Below are 15,551 nucleotides of genomic sequence, written 5' to 3' on the forward strand. Positions count from 1 at the left end.
TGTTCTTATGTATGTCTTAAAGACCGCACAAGCTTTGAAAGTCCACAAGCACCCTGTGTTTAATGAGGAAAAGCCTAATGGAATAACTCACCACAAACAGTTTCGACTGAACTGAAATACGACTGTAGTGGAAACGAATGGGGCTAAAGGAAGAGTAGAAAGGAAAAGGGTTTATTCCCCGTTAAGGCAGCGTTGTGGAATAGTAGTGTAGAAATTGGGCTTCAAATGAACTGCATAGCAGGGGAATATAAACACAAATACCCCAATGATAAAGATCTACTATAGCACGGTAAGCCACCTCGTGATTTAGGGTTCAAATAGGGGCTGGGCGAATTGCGCAGTTGCATTCAGTCTAATTCAAATAGGAAATTTAAGGTCGATTGCTCTACTTTGGAACTGAATAAAATTGGAACTTCTACTATCAATATTTTTTTAGCGCTATTAGCATCCAAAGATATGTGAAAGATACATATATAGATAGATTGGTAATAGAATAAATCAAACTGAAATAAGTCTAACGGACTCCACTTATTGTAAATCGATGTCGTTCACTGACACCATAGACAATATAGCCATTTCAAAGAGGAATTATTTCATACATATTTGCATATATAAAAGACTTCAATGCTAACATTGTATTGCATTTCAGCATATGATGTATCTATCTCAAATGGAAATTACAAATCGGAACCACACACAGTGACCTCAACTGGTTGCAAAATTTGGTGAATTCAGTAAGTTCAATAAGCGTTTGCATTGCTACAACACGCTCCTCAATATTCAAATGTTGCTTCAAAACCAGCATTTTTTTTCAATGAAACACTAAGGCAGATCTGATTAAGGATTCACTCAATTTACGCATCACGTCAATCGAAAACCGGAAATTACGTGAAAGATCTTACGAATGGAAAATTGTTGTTAACTGAAAATGTGAATTATCAGCCCAAACAAAATTTCTTTTAAAATATTCTGAATGAATATACAAACAGGAATAATTCTGCTTCACAGTCCTTCAAAGTCTTCGTTATTGTGTATATTTCTAGTAAGAAATTGTTCCCTTCGAGAAAAATACCGTTGTTATTTTCTTATATTGGGTTTTAACAAACGGGCACTTCGTCTTGAGTTTAACGCTGTGTATATATTTTGCTTTTATGACATTTGAAGGCCTTTATATGGTGCCTTTAAGACCTTTTCGATGGCAACGTTAACAATGACAAACAATTGAACACACAATTAGACAAAAATACATGCTTGAGAATGATTTGTTTGAAATTATCAATTGCTCTAATGAGATGATACAATTTCCGTTCTTACATGACTTTTTGAGATGTGAGGGAGGACCAAATGTACCATCGCAATTCTCCGTCTCATCCTGACCCTTTCGCTTGTGGCTAACGAGTCCCTTTTGTTCACTCAAACTCATTACCTCTATCTGAAAGCCAAGTCACTCCAACACACAGAACCCTTCACCAATAATCACAAAGAAAACAATCTCTGCACAAAGTTTAGACCACAGATATGAATACATGTAATTAGGTATATCAAAAAACTCAAGATTCATACGGTTCTAAAGCCACCACAGGGTTCTCAAAACGTGTATAAGTTGATCAGGGTACAAAATGGCAATAATAAAGTCAAAGTCAAAAACTAAGGACACTTCGAGAAACGAATGCTTCGTTTAGTACTACCACAAAAGTAAAACGAACTAATTAACGTCGAATAAATTTATCTCGAACGACAGGCAGAGCAATTTAGGTCAGAGGGTCTGTAGCCCAGATCAATTTTAATGGGTGCAGAAAACTCCAACAAGCGAGGGGTTCGACCTCCGCGCACCAGCAAACACTTAATTATTTCTGAATAAGAGCAATTTAGATCAGACAAGTAAAGAAGTCAAGCGTGAAAAAGTCGCTCCAGTAGTGAAATTGTAAGAACATTCTAGAACAAAAGCGCAAACCGATCCAGTAAAAATTTGCATTGAAAAGACACATTTAAAATAATTGCTTCAAAATTTCGTTCGAGAGTAATTAAACAAGCTGTAGGCAACAAGGTAGCCTCAAGGTAGCGGAAAATTTGTGAAGAGCTGGAAATTTTTCAGCAGTAACCAAGGAAAGACGCGGAAGAAAGGAATCAAGAACACAATTAATAAAATTTAAATTAAACCAATGCCAATAAGAGCAGCAAAAATGGCAGGGAAAAACATGATTAGATTTCTCCAACTCAAAAAAATCTGAGAACGTGAATCGCCACTTGAGGTTAATACTTTCGCCGAAATGCAATAAATCGAACGAACAAGAAGTTGAGACAAATTAAAGCACTTTGAGCACCAGCTTAAAGAACTAGCAACCACATGTGCAGCCAAAAATCTAACGAACCAAAACCTTAAAGGATAAAACCATTTAAAAAATTTGCCTTCATTACTGAAAATGGTCCTAATCAAGGTGGTGGACACTGAGAGAAACTAATAGCCTCTTTGGAAAACATTGAAAAACATAAAATTCCAGCAAATGCGAAACCCTGTTTTTCTTGCAAATTAAATCGAGCTTATCCACTTATTAAATTGCTATCTATTAACATTAAGTAATTTTAAATGCAAACCCCTCTTTTTGTTGTTATATTCATTGATTACTGAATGACATCATTTGCAGAGCTTTATTAAAACACAGGCGGCAGATTGCCGTAAAATAGCCGCCGTTGACGCGCTTGATGCACATCGGAATTGAAACAGAAGAAAAAAAGAAGATATAAATTGACCAATTTTTTTCTATTTTTTAGTGTCGAAAAGTGTTCTAAGTCGACATGCAATTTTGCTGGGATTCTAAAACTATAATTAATTCAGCTTCTAAACTGAAAGCTAATAAGCTTAATGCCAATGTCAGCTAGCAAATACTCTAAAGAAATTCGATAAGCTAATTCTCAATGACTTAATGACCGGGCTTTCCGGGCATTATCGGTTTATCGCATTTTTATTTTGCTCTTTTGACCTTGACTGTATTCACTATCTTGCGTAATTCATTGAGTGAATGAATTTAAAAACCATTCAGCTGAAAGTGAGTGAGGTAAGTCAGAAGTCAAACGTGAAAGTCATGACTTATGTAAAACGAAAAACGTTGTCAAAAGTTAAAGCGAATTAAAAAAAGGAGAGCGCGTAAATAATAGCCGTTTGAGACGCTGACGGCGGCTATTAATAAAACTTAAATGTTGAATAGTTGAATAGAAGGTAATTACCCTGCTTAAACGTTTTGGCTGAATAAATTTTACGATTTTGACTATAATAGTGCCAATTCAAGCAGCTATTTTCCTATATGAAGAGGAACCTAAATTTAGAAACTTAAGTTCTTGTTGTCCCCTAGATTAACCAATACTATTCTATTTATAATTGAAAATTTTCCTTTATCAGTTGAAACGATTTAAATGGACAGGTACAGTAAACGGCAAAGTTTCCACGAATCTCCACCAAACATCGGGCGAATTGTTCTCAAACACCCAGCGGAGGGTTGCGTCCGGTAGTATCCAGCTGGTGTTTAGATTCGGGGTGGCCAAACGACCGGGGGTAGGGTTGAGATGACTGGACGAGAGGGGGTCCAAATGTCCAGGTGGAGTACAGTGGACTGAGGTGTGTTAAAGGAGGTGAATTGGGAGGTGGGTGCGTGCGAGGCATGATTGGAGGGAGGGGGGGGGGGGTGACTGGAGGGGGGTTTAACTTGGGGGGTCAAAATTTAAGATTACAAACCGCACTTGACACCATGAAATTGTCTCCTCAAAACAGTTTTGGCAAATCGCATTCTCAGAGACGTAAAGCGTAAGGCGCTACGAGCCCTTAACACACTCCGGGCGTTACCTGTTTATCCCGTTTTTGAGCATGAAAAGTCAAAAGGGTGAGACGAAACATTGGTCAAGCGAAAAATCGCATAAAAAGTCCACAGGACTAATATAATTGCTACAAACTTCGTTTGAGAGTAATTAACAAAGAACTTCTGCCTATAATTCCTCAAATCCTCCACGACACACCAGTTCCAACATTGGAGGCCGCAGGTTCGAACCGCTGGCAGTTTCTAGTTTTTGCACCCGAAAATTCTCAGCTACACACCAAAATTAAATCCGCCCGCCGGTCGTTTGAGAGCAATACATCCGACGACAGTCGGTTTATGTTTAAATGTTTCACTCGGTTAAGATAAACCATCAAACGGTAGGCAAATCCAATAAATATCTACGATTATGTAGAAAACTGCTCCAAATACTTTTGAATAAAACTAACATTTAAACATAAACCGACTAACATCGGATGTATTGCTCTCAAACGACCGGCGGGGGATTTAATTTTGGTGTGTAGCTGAGAATTTTCGGGTGCAAAAACCAGAAATTGCCAGCAGTTCGAACCCACGTCCTCCAGGACAGCAGTCAGACATCTGTACCACCAAGCCACCACACAGTTTTTACTAAACCGCTAACAATCACTTTTATATTAGCAACAAACTTCATTTCAGCATGAGCAAATTAAATCACTCAAAATGAAGTGAGGCGTGAAAAAATCACTTGAGAAGTCACAAAATTTTCTAGAACAAAAGCACAAAAATGGTCAAGCAAAAAATTTGCATACGAAAAGAGCAATTGCTTCAAATTTCGTTCGCGAGCAATTAAAAAAACCTACAAAATCACAACAACGAGGATAATATTCAAAAAAATTGAGTCATACCTAAACGTCGCATCCAACTTTGTACTTTACCCCTCGGGCACAAAGCCCATGATACATCATAGACCAACAAAAGAGTAAACCACAAATCAATCGCTATCAATCTGTTCATTGTTACGAACTTAATAACTGTTGATATATGTATCAATTGCGCTATCTATCGTAAAAAATGAACTGGAAACGAATTTGCTTAGATCAAGGATAATTATAGAAAAAAGTGAAAACGCAATGAAAGCACGCGATGGTCTAGAAAAGTCAACATAACCTGGTTTTTGTTTCTGAAGTTCTTAAGTGAAAATTAGTTTATTTAATGGATCCGGATGGAAAAAAACTCAGAATTACAGATCAAAAACTTTTTTGATCAAAAGGAAAGAAAAGTTTCACAATGTGTATAAGTGTACCGCTCGCATATTTCAAGTTCTGTCTGAACATCTGTTCATGTCAACTTAGATGAGAACCCATCGAAACTTAGAGTCAGTTCTCTTGGGCTTCAAACACTAATTAAAAGGGAATGATATTCTCTCGGTAAGCTAATGAAGATTTTGTCGACATTAGACAAAAACTTTCAGCTTAAACAGTTGAATTTAGACGGATGTCAATTCAAACTGAATAAACTTTTCTATAGCGACTGGCCTGACCAGCAAAATTAAAAGGGAGAGAACAAAGAATGGAAACATAACCGACTATGTTGGAGGAATTGCTCTCAAAGAACCAGCGGGCGGTGGTCAATTGAACACTGATTCAGCATCAGAATAGGAGTAACCTTCAGGGGTTACACTAAGTTACCTTCAAATACTTCTATCAGCTAAATTTACAACTTTAAACTAAAAAGTTATGCTGTTTAAAACTATCATTCAGAACAATTTAATATTACACACAAAAATCAAGAAGTCAAGCGTAAAAAAAGTCACTTGCAAAGTGGTCAGACGCAAAAATGGCCATGCAAAAACGCCAGGCAAAATATATTTCCTAGACAATATGGGTTGAACGAAAAATTGCATAAAGACAAACAACAAGCGAAGAAATGATACAAACTTCATTTGACAACAATTAAAATTGTGAACAACGTATTTGTTTTAATTAGCTTTAGATTTATTCGGTCAATAAATTGGTAACTTAGCCGGTAGAATGCCGGAAAATAGCCGCCGATGACGCGCTTGATGCACATCGGGATTGAAACAGAAAAAGAAGAGATAAATTGACTAAATTTTTTTCTATTTTTTTCAGTGCCAGAGTGTTCTAATTCGGCGTGCAGTTTCAGTTGAATAGGGGAAACTATGATTAATTCATCTTCTAAACTGAAAGCTAATAGGCTTAATACCAATGTCAGCTAGCAAACACTAATGAGCATTGATAACCTAATTCTTAATGACAATGACTGGGTTTTATCGGTTTATCTCGTCTTCTTTCACATTTTTCCCTTTTGACCTTCACTGTATAAACTATCTTGCGTAATTCATCGAGTGAAGGGATAAAAAAACGATTCAGTTGAAACAGTGAGCGAGGCAAGTCAGAAGTCAAACGTGAACGTCGTGACTTATTTAAAACGAAAAACGTGATCAAAAGGAAAAGCGGATTAAAAAGGAAAGCGCCTAAATCATAGCCGTTTAGAGGCTGACGGCGGCTAATGAAAAAGTTAAATGAAAACAAACTTGAGATGCAAATGCTCAAATGCATTTTATAGCGCATTTTCGCAGGATAAATAGTAGGGAGGGACACTTTAAAATCATCCACAAGACTTTCAAGTGCCACTCATAATTGGTATGCCCTCAAATTAACAAAATTGGTATTCGCTCAAGGGGAAGCGTAAAAAGTAAAACATACCCACCAGATTGCTGGAAAAGAACCGCTATTGATTCCCATAACCCCGATTAGGATTGAAAGAACAGAAAAAATGGAGATCGACTGATGTACAAAAAAAATATTAAGGGCAAACTATTTTGTCATTCCGTAGTTAGACATACTCCAGTTTTTGAGTTCACCCTGCTTATGTGGAGATACAGGGGCTGTTATCAATACCAATACGCATCATAGATAGTATTTGCCTTATAAGAACAAAGTTCAAGGCGATCATCTAAAACTGTTGACCTATGGGCTTTTCCCATTTTTTCATTGATTACCTTTTTAGGACTTCGCCCAATTAAGATTTCTTTGCAGAGCAATTGCTGCTTATAGGGGGATTTGAGCAGAAAGCACATTTGGAGTGGTTGTGAGGTCATATGGTCGTAACAAAAATCTTGACGACGAAATAAAAAACATACCCAGCAGATTGCCGGAAAATAGCTGCCGCTGATTCCAATAAGCATGATTGGCATTGAAAGAATAGATATTACAAAAACATAGCCGGCAGATTGCCGGAATAGCTGCGAAAGAATAGACCTGCGTGCCAATCTAATCACTTAAATAACCTAAAAACTTTTGCAAAAATGAGTGGAAATGACGTCACGCGCGCAAATGCCGTTAGTGAGAGGAAGAAGTCATTCAGAAAAATTGGCTTTGTCAGCTTTGCCGTGTGAACGAAAAAAGAGCGTCAGACGACGGAAAAAAACAAGAGCACCGCAATATGGCTTCGCTCAGCTTACAGCTTCGCAGCTATAATAAAATTTTTGTAAAAACATTTTTTAAGTTCGATTTATTTTGATGGCATTTCGTAGTTGAGCATACTTCTGTTTCTTAGAGAGAGGCTACAGGGGCTACTATCAATACCAATAAGCATAAGAGATGGTAACTAAGACTTATAGGATGGACGTTCAAATAGCGGGCATCTAAAATTGGGCTTTATGGGTTTATCCCGTTTCTATTTCTGACTTCAATTTTTATACTGACTCTGTTCATTTTGAATTGCTTTGCTGAGCAACTGATATTCAAAACCACTTTTAGCAGAATGAGAGAAGAGAGAAACTAGCCTAGAGAAGTCAAAAAGATTTCACTAAAAATGTTGAAAACGCGGCAAAATGAGGTAAAGCGAAACATTTTTTTGTTCGACGAAGTAAAAAACATAGCAGGACAAGTCCTGACGTGCAATTCAGAGAATTTTCATTGACTAAACAGAAAAACTAGACCTAGAATGGACTATGACTGAATTGAGGAAACCATTTTAAAATAAATCAGATAAAAAAATAAGAAAAAAACAGAAATTCAATGTCAAAATTCCGCATGTGAACAAAAAAAAACTACTAGCGAAATGAGGTTTTAATTCAAACAAAAAACAAGGCCTAGAATGAGCTGTGAATGGATTGGGAAAACCATCTAGAAAAAAATCCGATCCAGAAAATCTAAAAACAGTAAAAATTAGAGTGAAATTGCCGCATGTGAACAAAAAACCACTACCGAGAAACCGAATTTTTGTTCAAACACCGTTTTCTCACTCTACTTTAAAATTAGAGCGAAAAAAATTCACGTCGCAAAACCACTCACTTTTTCGCTCCATTTCCTGTTTCGGCGTGACCAAAATCACTACTCCAATTTGACTTCAAAAATCATGAAAATGTGTGAACAGATCTTAAAAAAAAAGACAGCGCCCCAATACAATTCAAATTCTTTGAATTGTAAAAAATAGGAGCGTTATAATAGCCGGCTGAGAAGATGAGGGCGGCTATTAAATATGGAGAATTTGTTGAGCAATCAGCCAACATTCCTTTAATAATAATAGCCCCAGGTATCGCTGTGCAGCTATAAAAGCTTGACTCCCGGAAAACAAAATAAATGTTCATTTGGTCAAACGAACATCAAACATAACATCGGAGCAAAAAATCCCAAAAAAGAACAAAAATCTTTCATCAATTTAAACTCAAATTTTATCAAAAGTTGGTTGAAAGCATACCCTAGCATTAAAAAAGTACAAAACGCTCATCACTCAACATGAGAGAATTCACGAACGTACATAGTCACCAAAATATATCAGAGCATAAATTAATCTACTTGCACTCAAGCATATACTCTTAAAAAAGTATTCTCAAAGTACTCTGAACGTATTTAAGCAGAGCTGCTAGCGGTTAAATAGCAATTACAAGAACTCTTCCTTGTTATCCACAACTCCACACCCTAATTACGGTGCAGCTGCCGCAATTCGGGTATCAGTTCATAATGGAAAAGAACCGAAATTTTAGCCATTATATAAGAAGCAGAACGAAGCCAGGAACTTACGTCTTTGCTGTCCCCGACCACAACAAAAGAACATCATCTTGATTTCTTTTTCTGCAATTAGTTTGGATAAATTTTCGATGATCACTCGGTGAACGAAGTTTCTTATGTCGCAAGAATGCCTGAACTAACAATTTTGATGTTAATTTAGGTAATGATTTGCAACGTCTATTAAGAGGCAGGACAAGCACTGTCAATTTATCTATCTATCTAAGGCTTTAAATTACTATTTATAAGGTTGTACAAATATAAATTGTTGATGGCGAAATTATAACAGAGGCAAGGAAATGATTCCGATAATTTTAATTTGACGAAGTCATTTTGAGACTTGAAATCGGGCTAAAAATAAACCAAAAAGAAGGCGGGTCGAAACTGAGGCAAAGAAGGACTATTATGATAGGATTACAATTAGAGGGACGGATTTGAAACAATGGAAAGAAAGGTCATTAGATGAACATGTTCGTTTACTTTGCCTTGATCGGCAAAGTCACAAACACAGAAAGAAAGATAGATATATCATTCAATGATGAAATACAGTTAAACTACACAAGAATCTACGTGGCTGATTTCATAACAGAAGATTTAGAACAACTCAGTTTAGTTTGGTACTAACTCAATCTTTGCCAAACAGCCCTCATGTTGTCTTGCAGGTCTCCAATCTGAAGCACACAGTCCAACCAAACTAACTAATTTAACTAACTAACTAGTCAACTAAACAGCTCTCGATTTCAATCAGTGACTGTTTTAAACAATCAAAACTCAATATTTACTCCTAATGTGTAGGCCACAAGTCACATAAATGTGTTGAAATAATTTCCCAGTTGTGTGGGTTATCTGATGTTAACAAAAACTGGTCCGTTTCTTCAAATGATATAATTCTTATGATTGACTAATACTTTGAGAACGTTATTAATGCATATGTTTACCCCATTACCGTGAAATGTTGACCCGACTCAGCGACATCATAGATTTCTTCTATTTGAACAATATCAGCGTCAACATTGCCATGTTTGCTTTAGATCGCAGAAATACGTCAATAAATATCTATGATTAAAACAAATTATCGCTTTCGCCATCATGAAAGCAACAGTTCAACTGAAAAGAAGGGCTAAATGTTTGTTGTTTATGACTAAGTCTTTTCAAACTTGGACCCGCGTAATCAGAGGTCAAATTCCAACAATTCACCATTTTTTTGCGTGGTTAAAACAACATTTGATGTTGCAACTAAATGTGAGGGAGAACACAAATATTATGACTAATTTCTCATAATATCCTCTTTTAACATTAAGGGTTTGATAAATTTATTAGGAAATTTTGCAAACAGACGAAATACACTCTTTGGTGAAAAGGCGAGACCTCGTTGGATAAAATTTTCATCATCCGAGTAACTCTGACGGATTTTGATGGAAAATTCTTTTCCTATTTCAAATTCTAAATTCTACTGATAAAATTCTTAAAATAGCCGAAAAAATGCCGGAAAATAGCCGCCGTTGACGCGCTTGATGCACATCGGGATTGAAACCGAAAAAGAAAAAACATAGCTGGCAGATTGCCAAAAAATAGCTGCAAGAGCTTCGTAGATCTGCAGTCTCAAAAAGATTTAAAAAAAGACAGACTAAAAAAGAAATTTATTCTTTTCATTAAGGGCTGATATGTTAAATTTTGATTAAGAATCTGTATAACTTTTTGCTGCTTCTATTAGTTGCTCTTAAATACCCTTCAATTGGAGTGACATACACTCACTTAACCTTATCTCTTTGAATTAACGGAAAGAAAACTCAATTGCAAAGTGAGAAAGCCACTTTTGAGAGTGAGTTAAGTCACCTGTGACCAAAAACTTAATACCGCGAATGAACACAAAAATACGCCCAACTAAGAGTGAAAAATGACGTCACGCACGCAATTCAGTTGAAATTGCATGAAGGAATGAACAAAAAGCAGATTTGGTGACTGACGTCATATGGTCGTAACAAAAAGCCTTACGACGACATAAAAAACATAGCAGGACAAGTCCTGAACTACAATGCAAAGAATTGATTGAAAAACTGAGAACTTATACAACTGGCTGAAAGATCAATTGAGTAATCCCAAACAAAAAGACAAAGTACTTGAGAAACTAAAATAATCAAAAACTAAACAAAAAAATAATCATTGCTTAAACTCCGGAAGCCTTTAACTTGAAAGCCAAGTATCATACAATTCAAAATACTCATTATTTCGCGCACAAGTCTTGGAAGCGATTTATTATCCATTAAAGGTAGATAAAATCGAGAAAAATTACAAATGCTTCAAAAAACTGAAAAAGGCAAAATTTAAAGAAAGTATCTAAAGTATCTAAATTTAAAAATTATCTAAAAAACGTTCAAAACCCATTTTTTGTCTCTGGAGTTTTGTCAATTAACCCATCTGCAAGACACCAAAAAGTGTCGCTGCCCCGTAAACATCGTTAAATTAGGAAAATGACAAAAATTTCAAAAAACATTGAAAATTGCAAATTTTAAAAACCTTGCAAAATTTTGTGATGTTAATATCTTCAGAAGAAATTCATTGCCTCCAGAGACTACCGATATCAACTTGCAAACACTCTAATGAACTTTGATAACCTAATTCTCAATGACTTACTGATCGGGCTTTATCTGTTTATCCCGTCTATTGATTCTGTTCATTTGACATTGACCGTATTCACTGCATTGCGTAATTCAATCTGAAAGAATTTAAAATTCATTCTGTCGAAACAGTGAGTGAAGTAAAACAGAAGTCAAACGTGAAAGTCGTGACTTATGTAAAACGAAAAACGTGATCAAAAGGTAAAGCGAAATTTAAAAAGGGAGAGCGCCTAATAGCCGTTTGAGAGCCTGACGGCTGCTATTGAAAAGAAAAAAAAGAGATTGAAATTGACAAAATTTTCTTACTTTTCCTAAGTTTCAAAAATCGTTCTAATTCAGTGTGCAGTTTCGGTTAGATTCTAAACCTATACTTATTTGAGCTTCTAAACTGAAGGTTACTAAGCTCAATACTAATATCAGCCAGCAATCGCTCTGATGAACTTTGATAACCTCATGCACTATGACTTAATGACAGGGCTTTATCGGTTTACCACGTTTCTTTTCATTTTGCTCTAACGTGAAAGTCAGAAGTCAAACGTGAAAATCGTGATTTATGTGATATGAAAAACGTGATCAAAAGGTAAAGCGAATTTTAAAAAACATAGCGGAACAAGTCCTGACATAAAATTCAAAGAATTGTATTAATTTATGACCTGACAGCTATTTACTCCATTTTAAAGGTAAATGAGAGCAGTTAGTAATGAGACTGAGTAATAAAACACACCAGAACAACAAAAACAAGCGCGACTAAAAATTCAACTTTTATTTTTTGAAGACAGGATCAACATAAAAAAACACCTGCTATGAACTCAAATTGTCAACTCTATTCTTCTGTTTCTCATTAGCATCCTGTCATTAAATGTCGAAGTCCTATCACTAATAATATTAAATCATAAGACAAAAATAACCAAAAATCGCAATAGAACTCGCTGAAGCTTTTTGAAAACACTTAGTATAAAAGTCAGAGGACAGAACAGCCACTGAAGGAAACAAAATCAACTAATTGAGTCCCCGGTGACCACCATTGAGAGTTGACACCTGTCTTTAATGAGATTAAGTGATAAGACAGCAATAAGTACAACAAATACTAGCAAAACAAAAAAAATCACTAAAAATTAAAAAAAAAAACAAACAAGCGTATAAATCAGAAAAAGCAATAGCTATGAACTGAAATGACTTGCTTTAAGTGAAGCTTTTTTAGCAACCAATGAGACCTGTCGATAATGAGACTACGTTAAGACAAAAAAATGAAAAGGAAAATTCCGCAAAATTCGAAAAATATTGAAAACAATTAGTGTCAAAGTCATAGAAATCTCCAGCTTTGAACAGAAACGATTAAATCGATTAACTTAACTTCTATTAGCAGCATCAGAGACCTGTCGCCAATGAGATTAAATGGTAAGACATCAAAAAATACAATAAATACCTGCAGAACTCAAAAAATCACAACAATTTTGAGAAAGTAGTGTCAAAGTCATGAAAATTACTAGCCATTAACTCCAGCCATTAATTAGCTTCTTTTATGCCTCATTAGCAACCAATCAGACCTGTCATTGATGATACTAAGTGATAAGACAATAGATAATTAAATATACCCGGCAGATTGCCGGAAAATAGCCGCCATTGATTCCCATAACCAAGATTGGGACTGGAAGAAGAGAAAAACTAGCGAAAAAAAAATATTTTTGTACAAACAATTTCAAAGTGCTAGCTATTTTGACCTCATTTTGGAGCTGAAAGGGCTTCTGATTCTGAATGAGACGACACAATGGCTAGTATCAATGCCAATAAGCATTAGAGATGGTAACTAAGAACAAGTTCGAGTAACGGGCATCTAAAATCGGGCTTTATGGGTTTATCCCGTTTCAATTTCTGATTTCGTTTTTTGATACTCACTCTGTTCATTGTGAATTGCTTTGCTGAGCAACTGCTGTCTAAAAACACTTTTATCAGAATGAGAGAAGAGTGAAACTAGCCTAGAGAAGTCAAAAACAGTTCACGCAAATTGTCGAAAAGGCGGCAAAATGAGGTACAAAAAATTTTTATTCGACAAATTTAAAAAATTTAGGAGCGCTATAATAGCCGGCTCAGAAGCTGAGGCGGCTATTAAAAATGGGGAAATCTAAAATTCACTTATATTTTATAAGATGTAGTGGCAAAGTCATAAGAAGTTTTAGCTGCCCCTTAATGAATTCAAACAAAGGAAAATAGGCACAATTAGAACACATGTACCGTCTTAAAAGCACTAAAGGACAGGAAACAAAAGTCGAATTGACGCACCTGAAAAAAAATACATCTCAAAAACCGCCAAGTTGTTCAAATACCAATTTCTCGCCCCACTTTAAAGGTATTTTGAAAAAATTCACGCCTCAAGCCTACTCGATTTTCGCTCCCTTTACCATTTCAGTGTGACCAAAATCACCACTCTAATTTGATTTCTCACTGACGTGAAAAAGCCGAAAAAATCGTGAACAGATCTTTAAAAAAAGACAGCGCACCAATACAGTTCAAATTCTTTGAATTGTAAAACATACCCGGCAGATTGCCGGAAAATAGCCGCCATTGATTCCAATAAGCATGATTGGGATTGAAATAACAGATATTGAAAAAAAAGACATTTCGTAGTTGAACATACTTCTGTTTCTTAGAGAGAGGCTACCGGGGCTACTATTAATAACAATAAGCATTAGAGAGAGGTAACTAATATTTATAGGAACGACGTTCAAATAGCGGGCATCTAAAATTGGGCTTTATGGGTTTATCCCGTTTCTATTTCTGACTTCAATTTTTTATACTGAATCTGTTCATTTTGAATTGCTTTGCTGAGCAACTGATGTTTAAAATCACTTTTAGCAGAATGAGAGAAGAGAGAAACTAGCCTAGAGAAGTCAAAAAGATTTCACGCAAAATGTTGAAAAGGCGGCAAAATGAGGTAAAGCGAAACAGTTTTTTATTCGACGAAGTAAAAAAAACATAGCAGGACAAGTCCTGAAATACAATTCAAAGAATTGAATGACAAACTCAGAAGTTCTCTATCTGAACAGCAGATCAATTGAACAATGCCAGCCAAAACACAAACAAATTTATCGAAAAAAATTGAGAAACTAAAACAATCAAACAAACTAAACAAAAATATACTCATTGCTAAAACTCTTGAAGCTTTTAAACCTAAAAGCAAAATTTTTTCCCATTAAAAATACCTATTTCAAAAAAATGTTCAAAACCAATTTGTATTTCTGAAATGGGTCCAGTATTATATCTGCAAGACCTGAAAAAAAAATTTAATGGCCCTTGAAGATCGATTAACTCGAAAATGACCAAAAAACTTAAGAAAAAAGAAATCAATAGCAAATTATAAGGAAATGTTGCTGAAAATTGTGACATTCATATCTTCAGAAACATTTCTGTGTCCCTAGAGGTTATGCAGTAACCCAATTCCAAGCCTTAAAAAATTCATTAGCTTAAAGATCGATAGGCAAAAATTTTTAAAAATTTCAAACTTCAAAAAATAGAAATTTGTTCTATTAAAGAATTGAAAGCCATTCAATTGCCCCTTAGCAACTATTTGATAACATACTATAAAACCCTGGATGAAGTACCCTGGCTACTGAGGCAAGAAAAACCACAAAAAATACAAATGTTTTGAGAAAACTTGCAAATTTTATCAAAAAACTTCTAAAAGTCTAAAGGCTAAATTGTTGAAAACAAATACATTGAAACTAAGAACTATGCAGTAACTTTTTACCAGAACCAGGAATGGGTTTTCTCGCACTTGAGAATGGACAAATATCAAAACTTGGACAAAAAAACTTAGGAAACCTTAAAAAAAACTGCAGATTTTATCAAAATGCTTAAATTCGAGACATTAAAATCTTGAAAACCAATCCATTATTACTAAAAACTATTCAGTGCCCTTTTATCAAACCATAAAGGAGATTGTCTGGTCCCTTAAGCTAGAAAAACTCAAAAAATAACGAAAATTTTCACAAAAAACCTGAAAAAAACGCGAGTTTTGTCAAAAAAATTGCAAAAACTTGTGTTATTCATAAACTGAAACCTACTCCATGGCCACTAAAAATTTTTCAGTAACTTATTATCCAACCCGTAATGAG

General features: G+C 35.4%; 1 protein-coding gene across 4 annotated transcripts in view; it reads right to left on the bottom strand.

The window, feature by feature from the left end:
* Positions 1–15,551, bottom strand: part of LOC142352232 (uncharacterized) — a 69,348-nt gene that overhangs the window by 16,645 nt on the left and 37,152 nt on the right. For all 4 annotated transcript variants that reach the window (XM_075404690.1, XM_075404689.1, XM_075404691.1 and 1 more), the window contains one exon: positions 9,447–9,492. In XM_075404690.1, the coding sequence (XP_075260805.1) occupies positions 9,447–9,492 (46 nt within the window). The remainder of the gene's footprint in view (positions 1–9,446; positions 9,493–15,551) is intronic.

Source organism: Convolutriloba macropyga, chromosome 13 (assembly GCF_964194025.1).
Source record: "Convolutriloba macropyga chromosome 13, txConMacr16.3, whole genome shotgun sequence".
Lineage (NCBI taxonomy): Eukaryota > Metazoa > Xenacoelomorpha > Acoela > Convolutidae > Convolutriloba > Convolutriloba macropyga.